General features: G+C 40.7%; 1 protein-coding gene across 10 annotated transcripts in view; it reads right to left on the bottom strand.

Annotated features, from left to right (window-relative positions):
* cadm1a (cell adhesion molecule 1a) overlaps window positions 1–24,005 on the bottom strand; it is a 394,713-nt gene that overhangs the window by 14,429 nt on the left and 356,279 nt on the right. For 4 of the 10 annotated variants that reach the window (XM_037120283.1, XM_037120286.1, XM_037120287.1 and 1 more), the window contains 2 exons: window positions 17,812–17,844; window positions 16,811–17,742 (listed from right to left, as the gene is read on the bottom strand). The exons of 1 other annotated variant lie outside the window; for it this stretch is intronic. In XM_037120283.1, the coding sequence (XP_036976178.1) occupies window positions 17,378–17,742; window positions 17,812–17,844 (398 nt within the window). In that variant the 3' untranslated portion in view covers window positions 16,811–17,377. Of the gene's footprint in view, window positions 1–16,810; window positions 17,743–17,811; window positions 17,845–24,005 lie in introns of those variants that run through there. 5 more of the 10 variants (XM_037120292.1, XM_037120291.1, XM_037120289.1 and 2 more) reach the window with 3 other exon arrangements.

The following is a 24,005-nucleotide window of genomic DNA, read 5'->3' on the forward strand; positions in this document are numbered from 1 at the left end:
AATGATGGCCTTTTCATAAAAGTCACTATTTTCATGAATGTAAAGCATCAAACTGAAACCAGTAACAATGTTTTGGTATTACTAATAAAATAAGAGGGAAAAAAAGCTATAAACATACATAGTTTAAAGAATGAAAATGAATTCTGGGATCGTGAGGAGGATTTCCAGTGAAGTTTGACAGCCTTTCCGAATGTTTTTCAATCAGGTCAACACAATTATCCCCAAAGTCTGCAGCTGTCTTGAGATTTTAAGCATGTTTTAGCTTATTGTCTTAGTTTTACAGGACTTTGCCTGTTTGGTTCAGTCTCAACCACCTCAGAAGCTCCGTATCCAGTCCAACAGCTTTTTTAAAGATTATAATTTATACATAAAAGGTTGTGAGTCAGAACCTTAAGATAGGTCTTAAAGCGACTATTTACAACAAAGATTGGATCTTTTTATTTGGTTCTTGAAATTATCAAAAAGCACAACAAGGTAATGTCTAGTGAACACCAATTTGCTATGGTAAACATTTTGTTTCCTTGTTGCTGGAGCCCAAGATATTCATCTCAGAACAGGACTGCTATCTATGGAGCCCCATAAACGTTATGGTGAGAATTTCTTTTGTATAACCTATAAATACGTTTGCAATCTATGGCCGAAATAGGTTGGTGTGTTTGAGCCATATTAACGCGGCTCAGAAGGAACAAAAGGCAAAAAAAAGCATTATAGAAATAGCACTGAAATATTTTTTCGCCATGACCCTCATGGGGCTTTTAGACTCAAGCTTCATATTTCCGCATTATGTCCGTGCTGCCTGGACATATCTGAACACCGACACACAGCTCAGTCTCACTGAATTATAAATGATTAATCGCAAATGGGCTTCACACAAAGTGTCCACGGGGCTAAACAAAGCATGCAGGAGTCAATCCAGAGTGGTCATTTTGGCAGGGGGAGAAACGCCCACCTTAAGTGGGAACGTGGAGTATCTCATTTTCATAGGACGTTGACAGAGCCTTGATTTGAGACAGAGGAGATCTGCTAATTGGATCTCCTAATCTGCTAATTAAGCATTAGTGATTTTACTGGTGTGCCCGTGCTGCCTGCAGATAGAGGGACAATCAGGAATACAGCAGCGCTATGTGGGTGGGGTGTCATAAGAGCACATTGGCTTGTCAAAATCCACTTCCATTGCCTACAACACTCTCGGTTAAAGAGTGAATGTAATTAAAGTCCCAATGAACCTATTCATTGAACCTATTTAAAAATGTCAGTTAAATCTTTTGCCTCCCGGGTAACGCACTTCACCATTTACATACAGAGCAACTTGGCCTCAGATTTATGGAGCCTTTTTTCAAAACATCAAAAACTTCTTCATTTTAAGGAGACAGCGGTGGCGGTGAAAAAACAAAACAAAACACCGGGCCCAAGAAAAAAAAAAAAAAAAAAGCTAGGGGTCAAAAAAAGTTGAAAATAAAATGTTAAACACCGATGTCATAAAATTTTGACATAACCAGTGATTTAAGAGATATTTCTGACTTTGCAGCCCGATCACTGATTCTGAAATGTGTTGTCTGTGATTCAGAGGCCTCATTATTTTTGATGTCTTGTACAGTAACAGTAAAAACCCAAAGCACCTCTGCTTCAGGATTTCAACCACATAATGTGTGATGTTGAAAGGGTACGCCTGCAATTCAGAATTGCTAGCAGAAAATTGAGGGGATCTCAAGAGACAGGTATTTTATAAAATATGGATCAAATCAATGCAGCATTGGCCAAAATATCCTGTGGGACGAGCTCCAAAAACTGTGGTACACTCATAACGCAACCAGCAGATTCTCCTCACAATAATCCACTCCAAGCTCAGAAGCCTGACGATCATCAGCATGGTTTCATGTAAGTCGTTTCCTTAGATTCGATAGCCAGTGTCACTCACAAGGGAGCCACACCTGAAATCATAATCTACATAATCGCCTATTTTACCCAATATGAACATCGTGTTGTGTTGAAGAAGACTGAAAACAAAATCATTTGAGACCATAAACTCATTACAAAACTGCTAACTGAAGTAATAAATTAAGTGAGAAGTTCGCTTTTCCCATAAACTTAAAAACGATTGGAATTATTTTTTAAACCAGTGGAGTCGCCCCCAGCTGGCCGTTAGACAGATTGCAGATGAAGGTCACATCCACATTGGATTCACTTTCCAGACCTGGAAAATCTGGCCACTGTTTAAAGAGTTGATAATAAGTTGATAAGAGTTGAAATAAAGTACTAAATGTACTATCTGCTGCTTCAGCCATACAGATTTTGATGATAGCTTCAATTAGTTATGTCAGTCGAGGGGAGCAACGTAAGACTGACATTTAATTTCCTGACGTAAAAAACAATGAAGCACTAATTTTGTTAAATCTGGGGCAGTTCAATGTGTCACAAAATCCTGAATTTTTCATGCTAATACATTTAATATCAATGAATGTTGCTGCTGTTGCAATATTTTAACACAATATATTTATTTTGACCAAAGCATGACTTGTGTATAAGGTTAACACCTGGTAGACGAAGACAAAGTAAGCTGGTATTCATGTTTTTGTAGTAATCCTCATGTAATATAAATCTTTGTCCACATATTGATCAATTTTTTGATGCCAAACAATGAGGCCAAATGTTTCCGCTTCTTGCAGAAATAAGCCAATAGTTCATCATCTCCTCAGGAACCATTTTTTTTTTATTTCTGATGGAGCTATTCATCATTAATCTAATCACGGCCGGTCTTCAGCCAAAATGTGATATAATTATGGGCTATAACTGTTCTCAGGATATTACGCTGTATCTAGGCCACGGCTAGCTCGATAAACACCTTCCAATAATGGCTTTTAGTGGTCTCAGGGGTGACTTATCCAACACATTGAGGACTCTCAATGGCTCCCAAGGCCAAATGAGTTTGCAGCTTGTTGCAGAGATGCACATCAGTCCTATTAATGGAGACAGTGTTTGGGGAAAAAAAAAAAAAAAGAAGAGGCCCACTGGAGCTTCCCTCCATCCACCAGACTGCCCTTTCTTCCCTCATGTGCGATTATCAGCCCCCTCCTCACACCCCCGCCAACACTCTCCTCCCATCCCGCTGTCACTGAGCTGCCTCCAACCTCGGTCATTTCAACAGCGGCTGAAAAACTCCCCAGGATTTATGCTTGTGGCTGTGAAGGGTGGCCAGAAGCCTGCTTTGCGTGTGTGTGTGATCATGTCGAATGATTTTATGTATTTTTTTTAGCCTGAGATCTGAGCGTTCCCTTGTGTTAGGAATCTCTTGACTTTAACAGAGATAAGGTCAAAAACAACGGACTGACAATTGATGATTTGTTCATTATAAAGAAGCGAGTGACAGTACATGACATTACTTATCGTCAAAAAGCAGAAAGTAAATACGTGAAACTGTGTTAAAGTCATCCAAAGAGAAATGCTGTCAAGGTCAAAGTCACAGAAATGTAAGGCGCTGATTAAATTGACTCCCTCAAGTCGAGTCCTGTGTCTCTGCCACTCTTGGTATATTGATAATAACAACAGAGGAGACTGTGTGTATCCTGGTGTTGTGAGACAGAATAGTATCAGTGAAATGACATCGGGGGCTTTGTGTAGATCTGTGTACACAGCAGACAGCCCTGGGTGAAGGAACTGTGCCAAGGAAATGAGGGACTAATCCTGGAAAAAGAAGCCTGAAACAATGGCCGCATTTCCATACATGCAGTAAACAGACTGTAGTGCATTCTCTGGTCAAGGTCGTGCACGCAGCCAATCCTCGCTGACTGTACGCATTTACATAAATCAACGAATGAAAGAATCCGTGTAAATATCTGAACCTTCACTCACCTCTTTAGCATGCAGGGAACAAGTCGACAGGGTCCTTATTCATAAACAACAACATAGGATGTCAGCGCCTTTCGTAACATATGATTCGTATGAGCATTCTCTCATCCGACACCACTGCGGTTAAAGACTGGTCAAGGTTAATAACTACTTGGTTATTTTTCCTCCTCAATTTCAGACTGGCAGATTATACAGGCTGGGTTCAAAATTGCATGCAACGTACCGCAGCTGCCTTTATAAAGTATGCACGGATCCATGCAGAATGCACTGCGCCTTGGACCCTCGTGCTCATTTAGCCGCCACAGTCTGTAGTGCGAAATTCAAACACAAAGTACGTGACTGGGGATGCAGATTCAATGCGCCGTCCCCCACTCTTGCTTTCATGGTTTGGGTTCTTGGTTTAGTTATTACCTGTTGATTTTGTAAGTACTATCCTCATTTGTCATGTTTTGCTCTTCACTTGCATTCTTTGTCCTTTTCCTGCCTTTCTTCCCTCTTAACTACGTTTCATTCCTTAATTAGTTTCTGTGAATTTAAAGCCTGTGTTTTTCCCTTAGTCTTTGTCAGTTTATTTTCCCACGTGAGCCCTGCATCTTCTGTGTTTCTCATTAGTTCCCTGGTTCTGACTTCGCCTCGTGTTTTACCTGCACTTGTGTTTAGTTAAGTTTTTTGCTCTCGTGGACTGTGCAGCAGTTTCCCTCTCCGTGGCTCAGTCATTTTGACACGTCCTCTGCTGCTGTTGTGGGACAGACCAGCAGGTAAAGTGTACTGGCTTGCATCCTGACCTACTGCAAATTTGTCTTATTTAGGCTGAAATGGTGAGTCTAAAATTGCGGGCTCACCTATCCCGGCACCGGCCATAAACGACAAATGCCACCGCTTGACCCACAAGTGGTCTCCATGTCACTGAGGTTTCAACACCACTTCTTTTGTAAGGATGTGCAGACGAAATATGCTCCTCCATATTCTTGCCGAAGCACTGTCTATACATAGTGCTCAACTGTGGACAACACTACTGCAGGCTCTCACTGTACATAAAGACTAGCTCCCACCAGGGAAAATGAGGATGTATGTAAACAATGTCAGGGAAGTCTCAAAAGGACTGTTATAATTGAAGTTTCATACCATAGTTTAATCACAGCTACTTAAATAAGAGAAACGGCCACGTGTATTAAACATGGTTCAAATCAGTGAGGACGTGGTCTTAATTCATACAGCAGAGATTGGTTATTCTACAACACTGTGACGTTTGACCTTTGTCACAAAGACCTGTGATGGCTAGAGAAAAAAATGGAATCGAGCCATTAGGTAAAGATGGAGGCCTGGCAGAACATTCTCTACGTTCTCTACAGTCACTGTTTGCCTGCTTTGTCATGCTATTTTGGCCGTCTTTGAGCAGCAGTGTTGTGGCACAATCTCAGTCTGGTGTGGCAACGCTGACAAAAACCTGCAGTGATAATACAATCCTTTAGCAGGGCCGATTGCATGGTGTCAGCCTCTAATCCAAGCCTCACCTCAAAGGAAATTCAGACCAGCTTACATGCATGGATGGCATCAGGAGGGAAAAGAAAATCTCCTCTTTTCCGTATACAGCTCGCATTATAGCCAGAAGTTGGATCAGTGCTACTGAAAGCCAGTAAAGCCAGTGACAATGGAAGATCTCCGGTACCGGCTGTCTAATATATGATGATAACGGTGTAGTTAATTGATAGAGTTTTCAAACAAATATAACAAATCCCTGGTTACAGTACCATGGAACCAAATTGGGACAACTTTTACTCAAGCTTTGCCTGCCAACACCCTGACTGATTACCACAAAAGGGAAGAAGATGGCACAAGAGAGTGACCAAGCCTCGGAAGGAAGCATTTGCTTAGGGGGCTGGAGCTCACACTGGAGAGGGGGAGAGAAAAGGGAGGGCTGCATTTGCACTGGATATTGATATTCAATTTTAGCTGAAGACGGATCGTATTGATTTCAGGAACACATGTAGCCCATATGCCATACTATGGCTGAAAGCTCTTTCCTTATATGTCACTGTGAATTTTCCAAGTTTCCTTTTCTCTGCCTCGGTGTCCTCCACGTCAACGCTGGCCCAGCCAAGCTAACAGAAGCAGCACGACTGTCTCGGATGGAAGTTGTAAGACTTTGCCGCTGTCATGGCAACATCGAGCCTAAATGCAAATAATAATAAGTGCATTCAAAAGCAAGGCAGATGCAGGTCACATACCTCGGGAGAAATAATGCAAGCCTCAATCTCACCACCTGCTTCGTCTGCCTGCTTGGAGCTTAAAATATCAACAACATTATGAAAAGTTCACACTTCCACCTGGTATTAACATGTTACCTGTATCTGAAGTCATTATCTCGAGAATGACACATGACCATGGGCTTCTGCATTAACAGCTGCTATTATTGAGCATTCTCCTTTCTCACTTCTCTCCCCATTGTGGTCGGTAACGATATACATATTAGACAGGCGAAGCTGGCGGACTTATCAACATAATGCTTCTAGGGTCAACGAAAGGAATGAGGGATATTCTCAAGGGGCAGACACAAAATGCAAGGCGAGGGTTATGTGACAGACAGGGTCAACCAAAGTCATCTCTTAGCTACTTCTCTGTTGCCTCACTTACAAGGCTAAGGTTACTAACCCTGTCAGAATGTATATAATGTTAATGCTTAACTTAACATCATGTAAAAGTACCATAAGGCCGTTCAGTCTGTCCAACACTTCAGTCGATATTATCTCAACAACTATTGGATGACATGGGTTCAAATGTGGCAAAGGCACTCAAGATCCCCAGAGGATCAATTGTAGTTGCTTCTGTGATCCTTTAACTTTTCTGCTGACTAATACGTTTGCTTTATAACCAAAAGTCCACAAAAGTAAATGCAACTTCCATCAGCATCACTTCTACTTCTACTGCTGCTACAGCTTCAGTCAGCTGTGATGGAAACACCTGGACATGCTGAAGCGTTTCAGCGAGGGACGTTGACTTGTTAACACTTTTCCATCCGTCTTTGTTTCAGCAGCATAGCACTGAGACATCATTCAGTCGGAGTTTGAGAGAAAGACTGAAATAAAAGATGTCACAAAATCTAACCACTGCTATGTAAGGGCTTCTGTGTCGGCGCCTTGCAGCTGCCTAACTGGGACTGCACATGTGCCACTCTCAATGGAGATGAGAAATAAGCGAGGTGACAAACCAGACAAAAGACATTAAATAGAAAGTCCAACTCATCTCGCATATACAAGCTAATTTTGGTTTAACAGCAATATGTGGCACAGAGCTGTTAATCCGGCTATAACTCTTGTCCAGTCTTGTTACATTACACTGTACAGACAATTTAAACCAATAACACTGACACACCTCAAGTTGTAAGTCCGTCGATGTGATTGCAGTGCATACTTTGTGCGTTCACACCTGCCTGATATGTATTTATATACCTAATTTAGCTAAGATATCCAGTTGTAGATTTTATGTTTCATCTACACTTGGGCACACACTGGTTTTTAGAAGACAGCTACTAATAGGTTCCAATGCCAAACAGGTTATGGGAGCAGTTAACATGATTCCAGGCTAAAATGAGTGAGAAAACACAAAATAAACTGTTGTGTCGTGATTTCTCTCAGTGTATCTAGCAAAACTTGGGAGATAAGTGACAGATAGGAATACTATGAATTTTGCTTGACAATAACACTGATGTTTTCAATATCATTTTATATATCGTTACCATAGGTAACATGCTGAATTGGTAGTGAGAGGTTTAAAGACGCTTTGTGAGCGATGATGTGACAGCAGTTGGTGAGGGACTGCTCAGATGGAGCAGGTGTTATCATTCCAGCAGGTAGCAGCGCTGGGTGCCAGATGAGGATGATTGACAGTTTGGATTAATGTGAAATTGTCTCACTAGTTTGTGTGCAAGCAGTTTTGATTAAAGCAAGGACATTAAAAAAAAAAAAAAATTCTGAAGACACACACAGCGCTATTACCAATATTTCCTAATGAGATTCTGAAGAAAAAAAAACAAATGTATTCTAACTAAAACATATCATAATTTATGTATATTTAAAACAGTGATGCATGCAGACATAATACAATATTTTCATATTTTGACTTTTGACTAAAATACAAATCTGGCATGCTGTTGTAATGGAAGGTGGGGTTTAAAATGTGGGCTATTGAGAATGTATACATTTATATACTCTCCTGTAAGTATGGATTTATCAAGTGGCACCACATTTTCACTCAACCCATCAAATCCAGTGACTCATTCAGTGGACGAAAGAGCTGTGACCTACCCCTCCAGTGTTAGCTTTGCATATGCGGGACTCAAAAGTTAAGTTAGCAATAATTCGTATGCAACGTTTGGTTAGACATTCAACGAGAAGAAGCCAGAGAAGTAAGTACAGCTTAATACTTTGAAGCGTATGGCAACTGACATGCTGCTGTCATTGGATACAGGTTCTGATGGCTCAACTGCCAGTAGGTCTGCTGAACAACTTTGGACCCTAAAGTATGACTCCACAACAAGGCAATGTTCAAAATAAGTGAGCCACCCGGTGACCTGTTTAATAATCTTCAGTTTAATAAACTCCAAGCAGCTTTTGCTGTTCAGACTGATTAAAACCATCAGATTTGTGTCACAGGTGAGGAGAAAAATCCCGACTGATTACACTTCGCTGTCTATTTCATCGTGTGGAAGCCAGACGGAACCTTAGAGGTTCACTTAACTTCCAGCAGGTGGTGAGTTATGAGAGGAGAAAGAGGTTTTGGAGGGGGGACCCCTGTTTGTCACCTGTCATATTCAGTTGTGAGTCTGAAACTAATTAAGGCAGCATATGTGCCTCAATTGAAGCGAGCCTCAAATGCCCGTTCGAGCCAGCGAGTGCCAGCCAGAAAATGCACACACACATCTTAAATAAATTCCATAACGGAATGAAACCAGAGCTTTTTAGAGCTTCAGATGTTTTTGTTTCTTTTCTAAAGGGACAACAGTGTTTTTGACCTCAATTAAAATCATGATGGAGTGAGTGAGTAAAACAAGCTGCAAACTCCATTTTGTAAAGATTTCTTCAGCGACCTCTCCCAAGAGAATTCATCAAATTCTGTGTCCTTCCCTTTCAGAAACACATCTTCCAGATATTCCACATTTGCTGACCAGTGGGGACCCGGGAAAGACAGCTTCTGCTGAATATATTGAACATTCATATCTATTCACAGTCACTAGATGTCTTAGTGTGGGATGTCAATATTGTTGTTTTCAGAGTATATTACTCAAAGAAGTTGAATGCAGCTGTAAATAGTTCTTTCCTCGCAGGCTTTTAACACACAACAAATATATCATTATAAATGGAGAGAGGAGAGTGAAACAAACAACCAAAAAAAGCCAATGGATAACATGTTTCCTTCCTTCCTCCCAAGTTATAGCAATAATAGGTAATATGTTAAACTTTCAGAATAAAGCATGCTCACAAACGGTTTGTTGATTATGACATATTATATGACTTTTGGACTGTTATAAACGGTAACATCAGACCAATTAACCTCAGATAACTTCTTAAATATGGATGTGCATTGCATCCCCTGCCATGACAGCTTCCCATGCATAATCGCTTCAAAATAAAAGCCCAAAGATGCAGCAACAGCTGTTCAAATGGATAATGTGAAAAATATTGCACATGACGTCAAATATCAGAATATTCTGTAACATCTAATATCAGCCCAAGCCTACTTCCATGGCCCTATTCACTTACATAATGGAAGTTATGTAGGTGAAGTTGCTCACATTACAAAATGTAAGTGACTTAAGTTACGTCAATTATGCATGTATGTTAAGTTAACTTAACCTAAAAACAAATCACACTTGGTCACAAACATGTTGATGAATCTGCACTCTGGAAGGTCAGTCTACTGAATACAGGGCAAAATTTGCATTTTTTTTGTTTACATTTCTTAACAAATGTATGAATGTTCATCCCTAATTGACAGCATTTGCCACTCAATCTGGAGGTTGTAGGTTTCTTGTCTTCCACCATTATGTTCTCTGTTCAGATTTGACTTAGTTTTGACTCCGAGAAGGATGGGGCGTTTTTTTTTTTTTAATTATGCTAATCTTTGAAATTAGACTCTCTGGGTTGAGGTTTACAAGGTTCAACCAAGGCCAAAACCACCTCATCTTCATCAAAGCAAATCCTTTGTGTGCATGCAATCATCAAACTACCGCTGTGGCTGTCAAAAAGCTGCCACTGTGTCCCTTTTAACCTACCAATATGTCATGTTGACAGTGATGCTGGCAACGCCATCTGTCCCTTTGATAGTCAGACGACCCAAGATCACCTGTGCACTGCTGTCTCAAAATCTGCAAGGACTCCGTTTTCAAATGAAAGGGATAGTATTTGGAATTCAGCCAAATTTTAAGACACATCTTTCCCAATTGTGTCCATCCTCAGAGCGACACACAGACGTAGGCTTCTCTTCACAAAAATGCTTCTTACTTGGCTGCCCCGTGCAGCTGTAATCAAGAGCCTGAAGACAAATCACCACATTTGTTGCCCATCAATACCTGACGGTGATTAGGCACATTGTGATTCTGTCATTTATTGAATGCCATGTCACTTTAATGACGTCCAAATTTGAGAGCTTGGTCCTTGGATTAAAGGGAAAACTCCTGTGCTTCACCTGCTGCAATCCCACTGCAAAGTGGCCATTATACCGCTGTATTCCTCTCCACTATTAGATCTCTGAGAGCGGCTCAATTATCCCACTACTTTCACAAGCTTGCTGACAGCCGTGTTGGCAGGTGTGTCCTTTCCAGACGCGCTCACCTCTCCGGATGGGAAATTAGTCAGTGCAGCTAGCCATCAGCTAAAGCAACTGACATCTTCCACCAACATGCCCTTTCATTAAAAGTGAGGAGATGGAAGTGAGATGAGAGAAGCAAATGCTGGATGAACATCCAACACCGAAATTATGGCTCTGAACTGTAGAACACTTTAAGAAACAAGCTAGTACTACAGGAAGTTGATTTACCTCATGCAGTTAACATGACAACACAATAATATCCCTCAGAAGTTCTGATTACTGAGTGTGTTGGTGATGGGAACCTTTTGTCACACAATGCAGCTGAACAAAACTGACAGAAATAATGTATATGGTGAAACTCTTTACAACTGACTCTTCTAGAAGTTTCAGCTTCTTGTGTTTTAAAGTTGCAAAGTTCCTGCATTCTAAAGCATTTCATTGTCTGTTAACAGTCAAATAACTATTGACTAGTTTTATTAAGTATACAGTTACCGTTTAGTGATTAACATTATTGTAAGATGCAACCTGCATAATATACTATTTTCTAGCATGTTGACTATTTTCTAGCATGTTGAATCATATTAGATTTATTTTTTTTCAACACACAACGGTCTAAATGTGCCTTTATAACGCTTTTCTACACTGTCAGGAACCCAGAAACACTGCTCTCAAAACCTCATTTCCAGCCTCAGCAGGTAGCTACTTTCAGCAAAAAAGCTTGAGCGCACAGTGTCTGCCCATCACCGAACAGTGGACTGACAAAGATAGTGAAGGGCTGAAATTTGATGCAGTAGTAAGGTTAGCTAAAGAGCCAGAAATCTACAATGTTTTATATTAAACTACATTTAGCTTGTTGCAGAGTTTTGCTCACCAAAAGGAAAAAATCTGAATAAAACTTGTCATGTATAATGAGTGTGTGATTGTGTATCTCCACCACTGGTCTGTGTTGCCCCCAAATAAAAAGTGTTGTTTGAGAAACGTTAATGCTATTTTGATAAAGACTGTTTCGGTCAAAGTAAGTGAAAGAGGTTTTAAAAGGAATTTTCTGGCTCTGTCCTTTACTTTTGGAATCGTTGAAGCTTAAATTGAATCTGCTCTTTGACTACATGTTTGTTTCGACTGAGCGCCTGAACTCCGCGGGTCTCACAAGTGAAAGTGACTTTGTAGCACTTCTGAGAGCCAGATGTGTGGTGGTGTTCATCAACAAGCATAATTAAATCACTCATTATGTCTCAGGTTTTCCAGTTTCTGGGTCACTCTCATTTCGGCGTCAGAGCTAAAGCTTAATTTATAAGAACAAAACGTTTCGACGCCTACTTCTCCCGTCCATCCGGCACCTCATCTCAGAGCCTCTTCTTTTCCTCCGCCGCATGCTTAATTTGTTTCCTCCTGCCCTCCACGCCACTTCCCATGTACCTGTCCTATTTTAGAGGGAAATGGACAATCTCTGGAAGAGCCTTCCAGCTCAATAGTGTCTCAGCTTCCCCTCTCTTTTAGTCACGACAAGCGGGGCATCGCCATGGCAACAGCATTCGCAGGAGATGGGGAGCCGGGCGGTCAGCACTGATGCTTTTTCTAACAGGCTCTGACTTGGGTGTCACACGCCGGGCACAGAAATATAGATGTGAATTAGCATTTTCCAAATACATTGGGATTTTTGAAAATTGCCCTGGTGATGGCTAAATTATTAATCATGAGTTCAGACAGACAATTGAGGGGAACATTAAACTACGTTCACCTAATGTTCTCAATTGATTTAGCTCAAAATAATCAGGAGTAAAGTTTACTTTTTTATTCATGAGTTTAGCAGCAAGTGAAGCTATCTGTCCGACAGAAGCTCACTGATCTCATCCATGGTCTGATTAACAGTAAACAGTTATACTCACCAAAACATGAGAATCGATTTTATCTTGGGTACCCGCAAATAGCATTTTGGACACTCAGTGTATTAAATCCTAGCCTTTTTCTCCTGCTATGGCACCTCTGGGGCTCCAAAAGTTAAAGAGTCATAGAACTTAGGCAGACGTTCTCACTGGGTCCAACCAAGCTCCTAAAAGCAACTATACGTTGGGTTGGTGTGGGCATGTTTTGCCGGGTAAAGGTGAGATAATAAAATCCAATTCTGCAGGAATGGTTTGAATAATTTATAGAGTGTTTGAAGGATCATCGGTTGCCAAAATGAAGCACAGTGTTGAATAATAGTATGAGGAAGGATTTTATAACCCTGGAAAGTAATTATGAGCAATCATTTGATCACAATACTCTTACACCATAGAACTACACTGTTCATGTTTCAGATTAAACTACCAGGACCCTGTGCACACACATATTTGATTGACACAGGACATGACCAGATGATGTTGGATTGTGTTGGAACAAAAGTTTGCAAACAAAGTTTTTTGCTGGAGCTAAAGTTGGTCTGAACAGAACCTCAGACAGCATAGGCCTGATTCCTTTGGGGATTCCCTAGAGAGAGAGAGCGCATGCATTCACTTCTCATTTAAGATTCACCTACAGTAGCTGCAATGATCCAACTTTCTTGAGGGTTATAGTGTTTAATTTTTGTTGAGAGGTCTTTGGTTTTAATGTATGATCATTTCAAAGGGTGTAGATTGTGCTGCTGCGGAACTGTATAGCATTACACTGAGAGTTTGATCTGTTATTCAGCCTAAAACCATCGACATGAACAGAATAATAAAAACAGCCGCAGACTAAAAATATGAATTTAAAGTTGGTTCGTACCTGTTTCTACAGCTAACATTAATAATGTGCTATTTTGTTAATTGCTGCATTTGTGTAGAGTTTTGATAAGTCTTCTACCGTTTGCCTTTAATTAACCCATTGGCACACACACACACACACACACACACACACACACACACACACACACACACACACACACACACACACACACACACACACACACACACACACACACACTTGATTGAACCGCTAACCCTGTGACTACGACCTGCTCTACCTCCTGGGCCACAGACACTGCTGATTACTTTAATTAAGTCAGCTACAATTCTCAGTAATATTAATTATTGTTAATGTACCCTATCAACTTACTTTATAAAAAGCTTATTATGATTCCATGTAATCAGACCTCTGTGAAATGTAATGGGCACATTAATACAGCTATATGATTTAATGATTATGATTTAATATGTATTATTACAGGTATTGCACACTTTGTTCAGTTCTTCACTGACTCATCTCTGTCAATATGTATGGAATCAAGTTTGAAGTCATTACAAAGTGATTCATTATTTACTCAACTCCTGTCTGCACTGTGCTCAGGCTGGACACCCACATGGGTGACTGTCTGATCAGACCTCTCCTCGGGACTGTGCGGGTTTGTGTACAGACGTCTCTGATTGATATCTGTGACTCTCCTGTTTGTTTTACACCTATTGAACCTACAATAACAGAATTTTTTTTTTTTTTTTTTTTTTGTGTGTTGTGAACACAAAACTGACATATCATCGCTCTTAAATGTGAAATGTTGTGAAATGATGCCATAGGAGCAGTGACCGAGTAAAGTAACAGTAAAGTTGTCAACAGGACAGCTTAACAATGAGCCGAAAGCAACTTGAAAGCTCTTTAAATCTGAGCTGGGCAAGCAACCCCTTTCACGTTGTTACATTTGACAAATTGTTAAAACTACACAACTGAAGCCTTGATTATAAAAGCAATGAAGTACATTTAGAAAAAAAAAAAAATTCTTCAAATAATTTATAAAATGGTTTAGTTTCTTGAAATGAAGTAGGACAATGTGCGTACAAATACCTTTACTTTACACTTTCACTTTGCATGCACGTCAAACACCAAAGTCCAATTTTGCATGAAGGTGACACGCCAATGGCAGATGCCAGAACAAAATGTTGGCATTTACCTTTTCTGCGAACCACTGATATGTTCACATTTGTATGCGTCATATGTACCATATTGACATTTAGACCATACGTGTCATATCACGTTCACATTGCATGCTTATGACCTGACATTATATCCGGAGGTCGATCTCCAGCTGTGTATTTGTGGTGACAGGACAGGATGTTTTTAATGTAACCTCAGATGTCCAGTCCTGTTTTTGACCAAACTTTTACGTTGTGTTTTTTGTGCCTAAACCTAACCAGGACTGCGTTTTCAATAGTAGGAAGAATACAACATGTGTTAAGTTATAGAAGAAGAGTCAGCATGCAGACAATTTCATGTGTGACACAGTTCATTTTGCAGAGGGAGCTAGAGATTGGTTCAAAATGGGTTTCTATACCTCTGGAGTGAGTTAGATTAAGAGGACAAACATTTTACCTGCATTTTCAGTAACTATGTTAAAATGCTGACCTTGATTACATTTAAAGTAAATGGCGTGTTGTCGATATCCAATTCATTGCTGATAACCTCTGTAAAGCAGCTAGATTTATGGTTTTATCTTCTGGAGGGGAAAAGGCACTGTGCTGTGTTCAGAACAAAGTAGGTTTAACCTTCATGAAAAATAAGCAAAGGTTTCAAATGTGATCAATATGTTGTGAGCTCGTCTTTAAGGTTATATTTGCATTAACAACTGCTCGAAGGCTCTGATGTGTGTGGCTGGTTGAGAGTTGAAATGAGTCGTTAACGCCTGCGAAAAACAAACCGCCTAATGCTGAAAACCTCATTTCACATCAGCATAAGCCTTGTGGAATAAGTGAGTGTTAATTATATTTAAATATTCCATAAAACACCTGAACCCACCGCTAATGTTCATTCAACAAATGTGTATGCATATTAATGAAGTCCAATCTCCATCAATCCAGTGTGAAAATCCATTCATCTGGTTGTAGCCTGTGTTCTTTTGCCCTTTACAAATATTTTATGAGACTGAAATACTGCAACTGAATATCAATGTTTTGATTATTCCACTTTTTCTTTTAAGCAACTGAAACAGGACACATCTGACACCTGCTCCGTTACATTTACTGTACACAGAATTTAAATGTCACATTCAATCTCTTCTTGCTTCTGGTTTCAACCTGCTCCCGAGGGCAATATCTGGCACTTTAGCTGCTAAATGCTCCACTGTGCTCTCAAGCTAGTTGCGGAATTGTTTCTGTGTGGCACTAAGCAGATAGTGTACAGTTGGTTTTAACAGTTTTCACTGAAAACAGCTGCCTAAATGTATGCAAAGGCAAATTAAAACCCAGTTGGGGGATATTTCTGACTGCATTTGTGCTCCTCTGGGGGTTTTCACCATTATCCCAATTGAACTCTCAGGGAAAGCAACAGTCAGACAGCTGGATGTGTTGGAAAGGAAACCAAACAACAATGTTAAAAAGAGTAGTTGTATCTACTAAAAAATGCAATATATGCAAAACAGATATTTTTAAGGCAAAATTGGGACATCTTCAGCTGGTTTTGTGTTGACCAATACCGGTATTTAAAGCCAAAACATGATCCTTTCCTAACACTCACCATTAAAACATGAAGTGTTTTATGTGCCTAAACCTAACCACACCATAAACAAACAATTCTGATCATAAAATCTGAACCAACATCTCGAAAAATGTTAAGCTGCGACACGAGAAAAAGTAAAGTTTCAACATATCATATCATATTTTTGTGCGTGGCATTAGGATGCAACAGAATGTAATGAAGGGCTGAATTTAAACTGATGCTGTGTGCACACATACGTTAAATGAGTATGGTGGTAAAGCGCCTTCAAATGGAAAGATCTGTCACTGACATTTTCCACTGGGGCCGAACAGGTCCAACCTGCAGTCCCAGCATATTCAGCACCTAGAGGCATTCAATACCGTGGGCTGCAAAAGAAACTTGCACGAGCCATGGAAAGGTTAAATGGTTTGGTCCTTCAGTCTGCTAATTCATATATTTTAGCTCGTGGCATCTAAAGAAATACATTTCGATGTGCATCCCATTTCGACATAGTTCATACAACAGTTAATGATGAAGGTAGGTGTACAGATTTTCTTTGATTGCAGATTTAATTGTAAAATCTTCAGTGCAGGGAGTGCATCGACTCATGCAATAATACATAAAAATAACTCATGAGAAGAGCAAAAACGTTCCCTGTCTCTATCACATTTACAGCATAACTAATACCCTCAGTATTATCATAAGCATTGTTTAAAAAGATAACATTGCTGCTTCTTCTTGAAGACACTTCAGTTGTTTGCTCCTCACAAACCTCAAAAAGTCCAGATTTGGCCCTGACTTCTATTTTGATTTTCAAATCTGACAAAAATGAATGAATAAATAAATAAATATGTAAATACATGTTTTTATGTTGAGAAAGGCTGGATTACCTTTCTGGACAAAGTTGACATGTGCCCTGGGGTCCGAGACCCTCAGGGAGACCAAACTATGCCTCCTGTTTTGTCTTGTTTTGTGTGACACGTCAGTACATTTTGTTCAAATGAAATACCACAAAGAGGGTGGTTATGAGGGAACTCTGGCCCATCTTTTGCTTCATAGGCCCTGAATTTTACCATTAAAGCAAACGAGTGAGTCAGTTTCCTGATGGAGCAAAACTGAGCACATGCTTAATCGAAAGTTTGTGACCATACGTTCATGAATTTGTTCGCACAAGTTATGAAAGTGGAGCCGGGAAATAATGAAAAAGGGGGATGCAAGTTAGGCAAAATGAGAAAATGATGTATATCATCTTCATTCAAATTAATGAGAACGAGTAAATGAGGTCTATTTTTGCCTCCACACAAAATCATCTCATGCTGTTGATATAATCAGTTCTGGCCTCGAAGTGGGTTTTATTCCTCTGTGGCACCTTCAGGGAAACACTGTAATTGGTTAGTTGGTGCAACCATTTCACAAGTGCAGTTCCAGCAAAGAGAAGAGGAAAAAAGGGATGTTTATGCTCTGCCTGGCTCTTTGCAGTGAAAGAAAGTGATACAAACATCTTTGCTTTACAATTAATGCAACAAAAATCAAATGTAGTCTGGCTTCTCCTTGGCAGGTGCTTTGTGGCCTCCAAAGACAGGTCAGTACAACCAATGGCTGACTGACAGCATGCACACAGCTGACATTTCCAACAACAATGTCTTGTGTGCAACAGTAAAAGAGGGCATGCTGCAGAGAGACAGAATACAAGTTAAAAAAAAAAGAGAGAGACATATAGAGGAAAGTAAAGATACCAACCATGAGCTGCAGGTTCAGTGCTGGGCGCAGTGTCTGAGCACACAAGGAGAGGACATGGCAGTTGAGGAGGGAGGTGTGGAACAGGAGGAACAGCATGCAAATAAAGGAGAAATGGGGAAGGAGGAGGCAGGGAAGGGGGGGCGGGGGGTTGGGGAGCAGGGCAGGGGGAGAAAACAAATGACACCCATAAGCAAGCATTCAGAAGACCAGAACATGACAAAAGACATAAGGCTTAAGGGAAATCAAAAGGAACCAAAGGCAGTGCAGAGATAAACATAAGCTTACACACATACGCACGCACACACACGCACGGAAGCACGCACACACGCACACACACAAATACACTTCCTGCTGCACACACTGGACGTTCCACTCAGAGGGGAGTGCAGCTACTGCTGGAGGAGATATGGAGGAGACTATTATCATGTGCTGAAGGCAGCTTTGCTGCGGAGAAAAGACGGGCTATCAAGAGGAAATAATTGTGCAGCTGTTCTAATGTTACAGTGTTCGACTTGGAAGACACTTTAGCATCTATTTACAAAGAGGACACTTTGTCTGGCTGTGACTCAAGTAAAGTTTAAACAAAGTAAAAGTGTTCAGTGTTTGGAAGGCTTGGCATGAGTGAGATGTGGGGCTTTTTTCTAAACAATTGTTGTGGCTCGGCTTGATTAGGACAGGGCTACCTGCTACCTGCTTGAATGTGCGTCTCTAACACGCACTTGATGCACTTGTCTTGAAGAGATGGTGGAAGCAACCACTGTAAATACTTCTGCAGTATTCTTGAAGAATGGACGTGAACAAAGCTCCACTATTTCAATCATTAAAATTAATTCTTCACAGTAAAAGCACCCCCCCATTATTTCGTCATATTAAAGCTTTTAATATAAGGTGCAGCAAAAATCCTGAAATGTTGGGTTTTCTTGAGCAGGAAGGACTTCCAAAACAGCTGAAAGCGAACATGATGAAACAGTAAAATAAAGCAGACAAACAGGGATGCAGGAAAAAAAAAACTCCACTTCAAGCCGCAGACATTCAGTTTGAAGATACAAAAGTACAGAGAGCGGAAAACACAGACACCAAAGAACACCTTTCTCTTTCTCTCTCTCTGGACTGAGGAAGGAATGGGGGTCGCCTATTGTCGGCTCACAGTCCACTTGGAAGCGGGGCAGGCGTGCTTTAGCCCCACTGTGGAAAGGGTCTTTCCTTGGCGCTGCTCAGCTCAACGCAGCGTGGTAAAAACTGGTCATGGAAATGCAAATCAGCGGGGCATGGTTTGATTCGGCGCCAACATTTCCCAAAAGTGCTAAAACGGTCAGGCACAACCCCCATTGATTGCACCTTCTGAGAGGAGATTTCAGTTGCTGTTTGATGAGATCTGACAAGCGCTTGGCTTGAAGCAAACTTCCACTCTGTCTAAAACCTACATGTCTCCATAGATGTTACATCCGTGCTGCTCACAGCATCTTCAAACTGTTTCACCGGTTCTGTCAGCAACACAGCTGGTTGGGAGGAGAGTAAAGACAACAACAAAGTTTGTTTTGAAGTATTGTGTGAATTCTTGGGGTTGTTATTGACATTTTTCAAAAACGAATAGGTAGATATATCAGATGAAGACTGGGATTTTTGCAACATAATCTTTAGAGATGTTATGAGTGTTTTTATATGGTTTATCAGTTAAAATGCATGGCTGCAGCCTTATAATAATGCAATGACCAAACACATTTGTCAAAAAGACATTCCACTGCAACTCAGCCTCCGTTTAAGCTCCATCAGCTTGCTGCAATTACAACTAGCAAGACTGGCTGCGTTGATTTGTTTGATTTTCTATCAGATCTAACAGACGGATTTCAGCAAGACCAGGTTGTAATGTACTTTAACAATTACAAATGAGTTAGTAGACTACCTCACTACAGTGTATCATTATAGTACTTACTGAGGGAAACAGTAGCAGGGATTTCACCTTGCTGAGAATGTAGTGCTGTGCCGGAGGAAACATATGTCTTTTAAAAACACTTCTGAGGGAGCTGCTTGCCCGCAGACAAATGGGGCTTGTCCAAAAATATAGCTCTCTAAGTGTTTATCAAAGCGCATCTGCATCAAAGTGTCAACCTTAAAACACAGTCAAAGTGCTGAAATTAATCTAAAATGATCAAAGCATTTGGTCAACTCAGCAATATGGGCAGGAAAAAGCGAACACAATCAGACTAAGACAGTTTTAACGGCTGTGATGTCATCTCAAGAGGCTAAATGTACAATAGTGTGATTTATGTTTCCTCGGCGTTCTGTCTCTGAAGAGACATGAGAAAGTGCCGGTAAGCCATCAAGACACCGAGAGATGTTTGTGTAAGGGAGAAAATGGTGCTCAGTACTAATGTGTAATTGTTCAGGGAGCAGTAAACCAATGACACATCTTGGCTCTAGCGCCAGAGGCTCAAGGTACTTGGAACGATCTCACAAGGTGAGACTGTATCGAAGCTGAGCCCATCTCACAACTGCTGAGCATCCGTTTCTCTACAAGGTCCTTGACAGTTAAGATGTGTCAGTGCTAGATAATCACACAGGCCAGTCATTACACTGACAGTTTCTTAGCATATTATGTACAGAATTGATTCTTCCATTATCATAGCACTGTTTTATTGTAATTTGCACAAGTCAAGCCAGTAAACTTTGGCCTTAACCCAGGCGTTATGGTATCACATGACTAGCTCACTTTGCCATGCCACAGGGTCAAACTGCTCAGAAGCAAGTTCATTTCAAGAGAATCAGTAAAAACAATGTATAAAACAGCTGTTTTACCAAATCAGCCTACTGTAGTCTGGCCACAGGATCTCGTCATACACAAACACTATGTGTTTAAATGGCTAGTAATTTAGATATCAATGTGCAAAGATGTAAGAAATGTTTGTAGCATACCAATTTGCCCACTCCAGCTTTAATATGTCAAACAGGAAGCTAACTGACCATCAATAATGTATGATATTTACAGTTGCATATCAATTGCCCTGACATTCTTTCAAACTGAATTCTTGATTAGTATTGGTTCATTGTTGTCTCGTTTGTAATCGTTCTGCATCACTGCAGACCCAAGGAGCAGAGGACGAAGGTATCTTCACTGTAACGTACATTTAAAAACATTTAGGCCCAATAAAATGACTAAAGTGACTGGAAGTGACAAAATCAGTCATCTTGGTAAAATGCTATGTTCTGCTGGGAAACCTTAGGTTGTAGCATTAATGTGAGTGACACTTGACAATCTCCATCCACCCAAATTATGTAATGGACTAAGTACACAGGACTTAAAGGATCCACTGCCAGTTCCACCCACCAATGCTCTGGTGCCATACATCATGACACCCCAACCGGTCCTATGTCCATTCCCAGACAGAGATAAGTCTGATCCATAGTGGGCCCTCCATGGATTCAAGTTTTGAAGTGCCCCATTGATGCTCAATCGGACTGGGATCGGCAGTTTGGAGGCCAGGTGATGCTTTTAGCTCTTTGTCACATTCCTTGGGCCATCTCTGAACTCTTTTTGTGGTGTTGCAGTGCATTAAAGCGCTGCCATTGTGGAGGGGCATTGCCACTGTACTTGGTCTGCACAGTGTGTTTGGTTGGTGCATGTCAGGTGGTATCCACATGGATGAAAATAATTATAATCTAGTTAAGAGACATCAGTGCCACTGCGAAAATACCGAAGGGCTTGCATAGAAAAGGCTCTTGTCCCCAGTGACTAAACTTGGGCTTGCCCTTGGTTAAGTAATTCGGACAAGACTGATGATGTTCCACAAGTCAAGACAAGTATGCGGATTGACAAAGGTTTTATACACTGAATGAAAATGGTGATATGACTGAAGAAGGACTTTCATTCTAAAGGGATTTAACATTTTTCAATAGTCCAGCATCCATATCTATGATCCTGTTCTGAAGCATAATAGTGCCAGCTTAGAAGAAAGTCATTGCCTCTTTTTTTGTCTCTGCCACCACTTAGCGTTCATTGGCATCAAAATGTACAATGAAGCTTCTGTCCCTGCATGCCCCAGTCAACTGAAAGGCAGCATGGCCTGCTAACCCTCATTACACTGTGGGTGGCAGCCATGTGGGACCATTCAATATGTCTGCTGTGATTGCCTGTTCATTTTTGAGCAGCATTCTCCTCATCCACCATCTCTGACTTCACAGGTCAACTGAGACAACGCCATCATCCTCGCCGTCATTCAAGGACATGATGTAGACACATCAGCTCTATGACTGGTTGCCATGCTTCCCATGAGCCCTTTGGCGACTCACTGTAACATGACATCCAGCTTGACATGCAGAGATAACTGCATGCCATTCATAATTATATTGGCAGAAATGCATTAGGTGGAACCCTGTGGTACTGAAAATGCCAACAGGCTACTGGGTGTCCCCGCTGGCAGCTAGATTACTTTTTTGTTGGATCCACTTTCTCTGACCTGCATTCTCTGCCTTGGCTTCAGTTTGTGATTTCTTCCGTTTTCCAGAATTGTGCAACCCCCCATAGAGCTCTGTTGATCGAGGAACTGGTATCGCTTTCTCCTCAACAAAAAACTTCTGTCTACAACCTGATGAATGTTGGTGAAAAACAGCTGGAAGAAACTCTATTTCTTCCTGTCCAGCCCTGAGTGACTGACAGCGCTTGTAAGTTGCTGATCTCTTGTTTCCTGCCACTTCAACTGAGGCAAACTCCATGACAGAACAACAAAATGGGCTCTTAAGTAAAAGACCTATCACAGTACCTGCTTGTTGATTCTAGGGATGACTGAGTACCAACATGACAACTTTGGTTTTTGTCAAATTTTGTAGCAGAAACTTTTTTTTAGTACAATTCATGTCTAATACCTTCAAAACTAATGACATTCCCATGTCGATCAGGTGATGATGAAGATCTGTTACACCTTTTTCTGGTCTGCCCAATCAGTTCAGATTCGTCCAAGGTTGATTTTGGTCACTGGTAATGGACCTATTCAATCATATAGATATAAAGATGTTTTGAGGTAAAAGAACCACAGTGCTTAAGGAAATGTGCTTTTCTGTAGAATTTTTGTCTTGTTCAACCGCCCTAAGATGCCTTGGAGATAAAAACAAAAACAGTGCTACATTGTATGACAATATCGGATATAGAGTACTCTGTGTCTTCTTCATTTCAAGTTTTGTGCACCTTTGACACCAAAATATTCTACAATAATGAAAACCGTCAAATACAGAATTTATACACACAGTTAAGCAGTCGTCTGAACACATTTTAAAACCCTCCATGCAGTCAAGGAGCTGTGATGTCTAAATATGAGGATATGTGTAAATACTGAGTTGAATGTCTCAAGTATATCTTTCCTGGTGATACTTTTCAGATATTGTGTTGCTAGCTGATTACCTCCTGGCCCTTCTTTATGGGTTTCATCTTCTTTTGGTCATGGTGGAGTGCAGTAATACCTCCAGAAGAAAATATACTTCCACATTAAGAAGATGTGTTGGGTGCCAGACAAGTGTTTTCCATGATGCTGAGTGCTATAACATCATTGATGCTCTCTTAGGGCTTTATGTCACATGACAGCCGTTATTGATCTGCTATCGACCCTAATCAAATAAGCTATAGCTGGCTGCTCCAACTGCAGAATGGACAAGGAATCAAACTGAGCAAAGTGGGAACAATATCACACATTATCTGGCACGCTGTGTGCATGTGCTAGTCGGGAGAATGGGAGGTGGAGGCACATCTAAATTAATAAAATTCTTAAGTCACTTCTCCAGATGGTGTTTATGTAATTTAAGACCTTGACAAATGTAATGGATATTTGTTTCTCCTCCCTTCCCTCGCCTGTGTTGTTGTCCTGTCTGTAGTGGGTTAAATTAATTGCTTGTCAGCACCATTTATAGTCTTTCATTAATTATAAGTATTGCCAGGCTGTCACTTGATTGTTTTATTTGCACAAGGTACACATTTATAATCACATTTATAATTTTCTGCATTCGGGGATTAAGTGGTTCTGTTTATACGTTGGCATGATGAGTTAGGGAATGATTAGTTGTACTGAGCTGATGGGTGACATGAGATGATGAAAAAGTTGAGAATTTGTGGGAGGATGAATATTCATTCCCTGCAAACATAACTGTGTGTTTTTACTCACTGGGGCCAGCTAGTGTTTTACAAAAGACCTCCTGTTGGCCATGGCTAC

Source organism: Acanthopagrus latus, chromosome 13 (assembly GCF_904848185.1).
Source record: "Acanthopagrus latus isolate v.2019 chromosome 13, fAcaLat1.1, whole genome shotgun sequence".
Classification (NCBI taxonomy): domain Eukaryota; kingdom Metazoa; phylum Chordata; class Actinopteri; order Spariformes; family Sparidae; genus Acanthopagrus; species Acanthopagrus latus.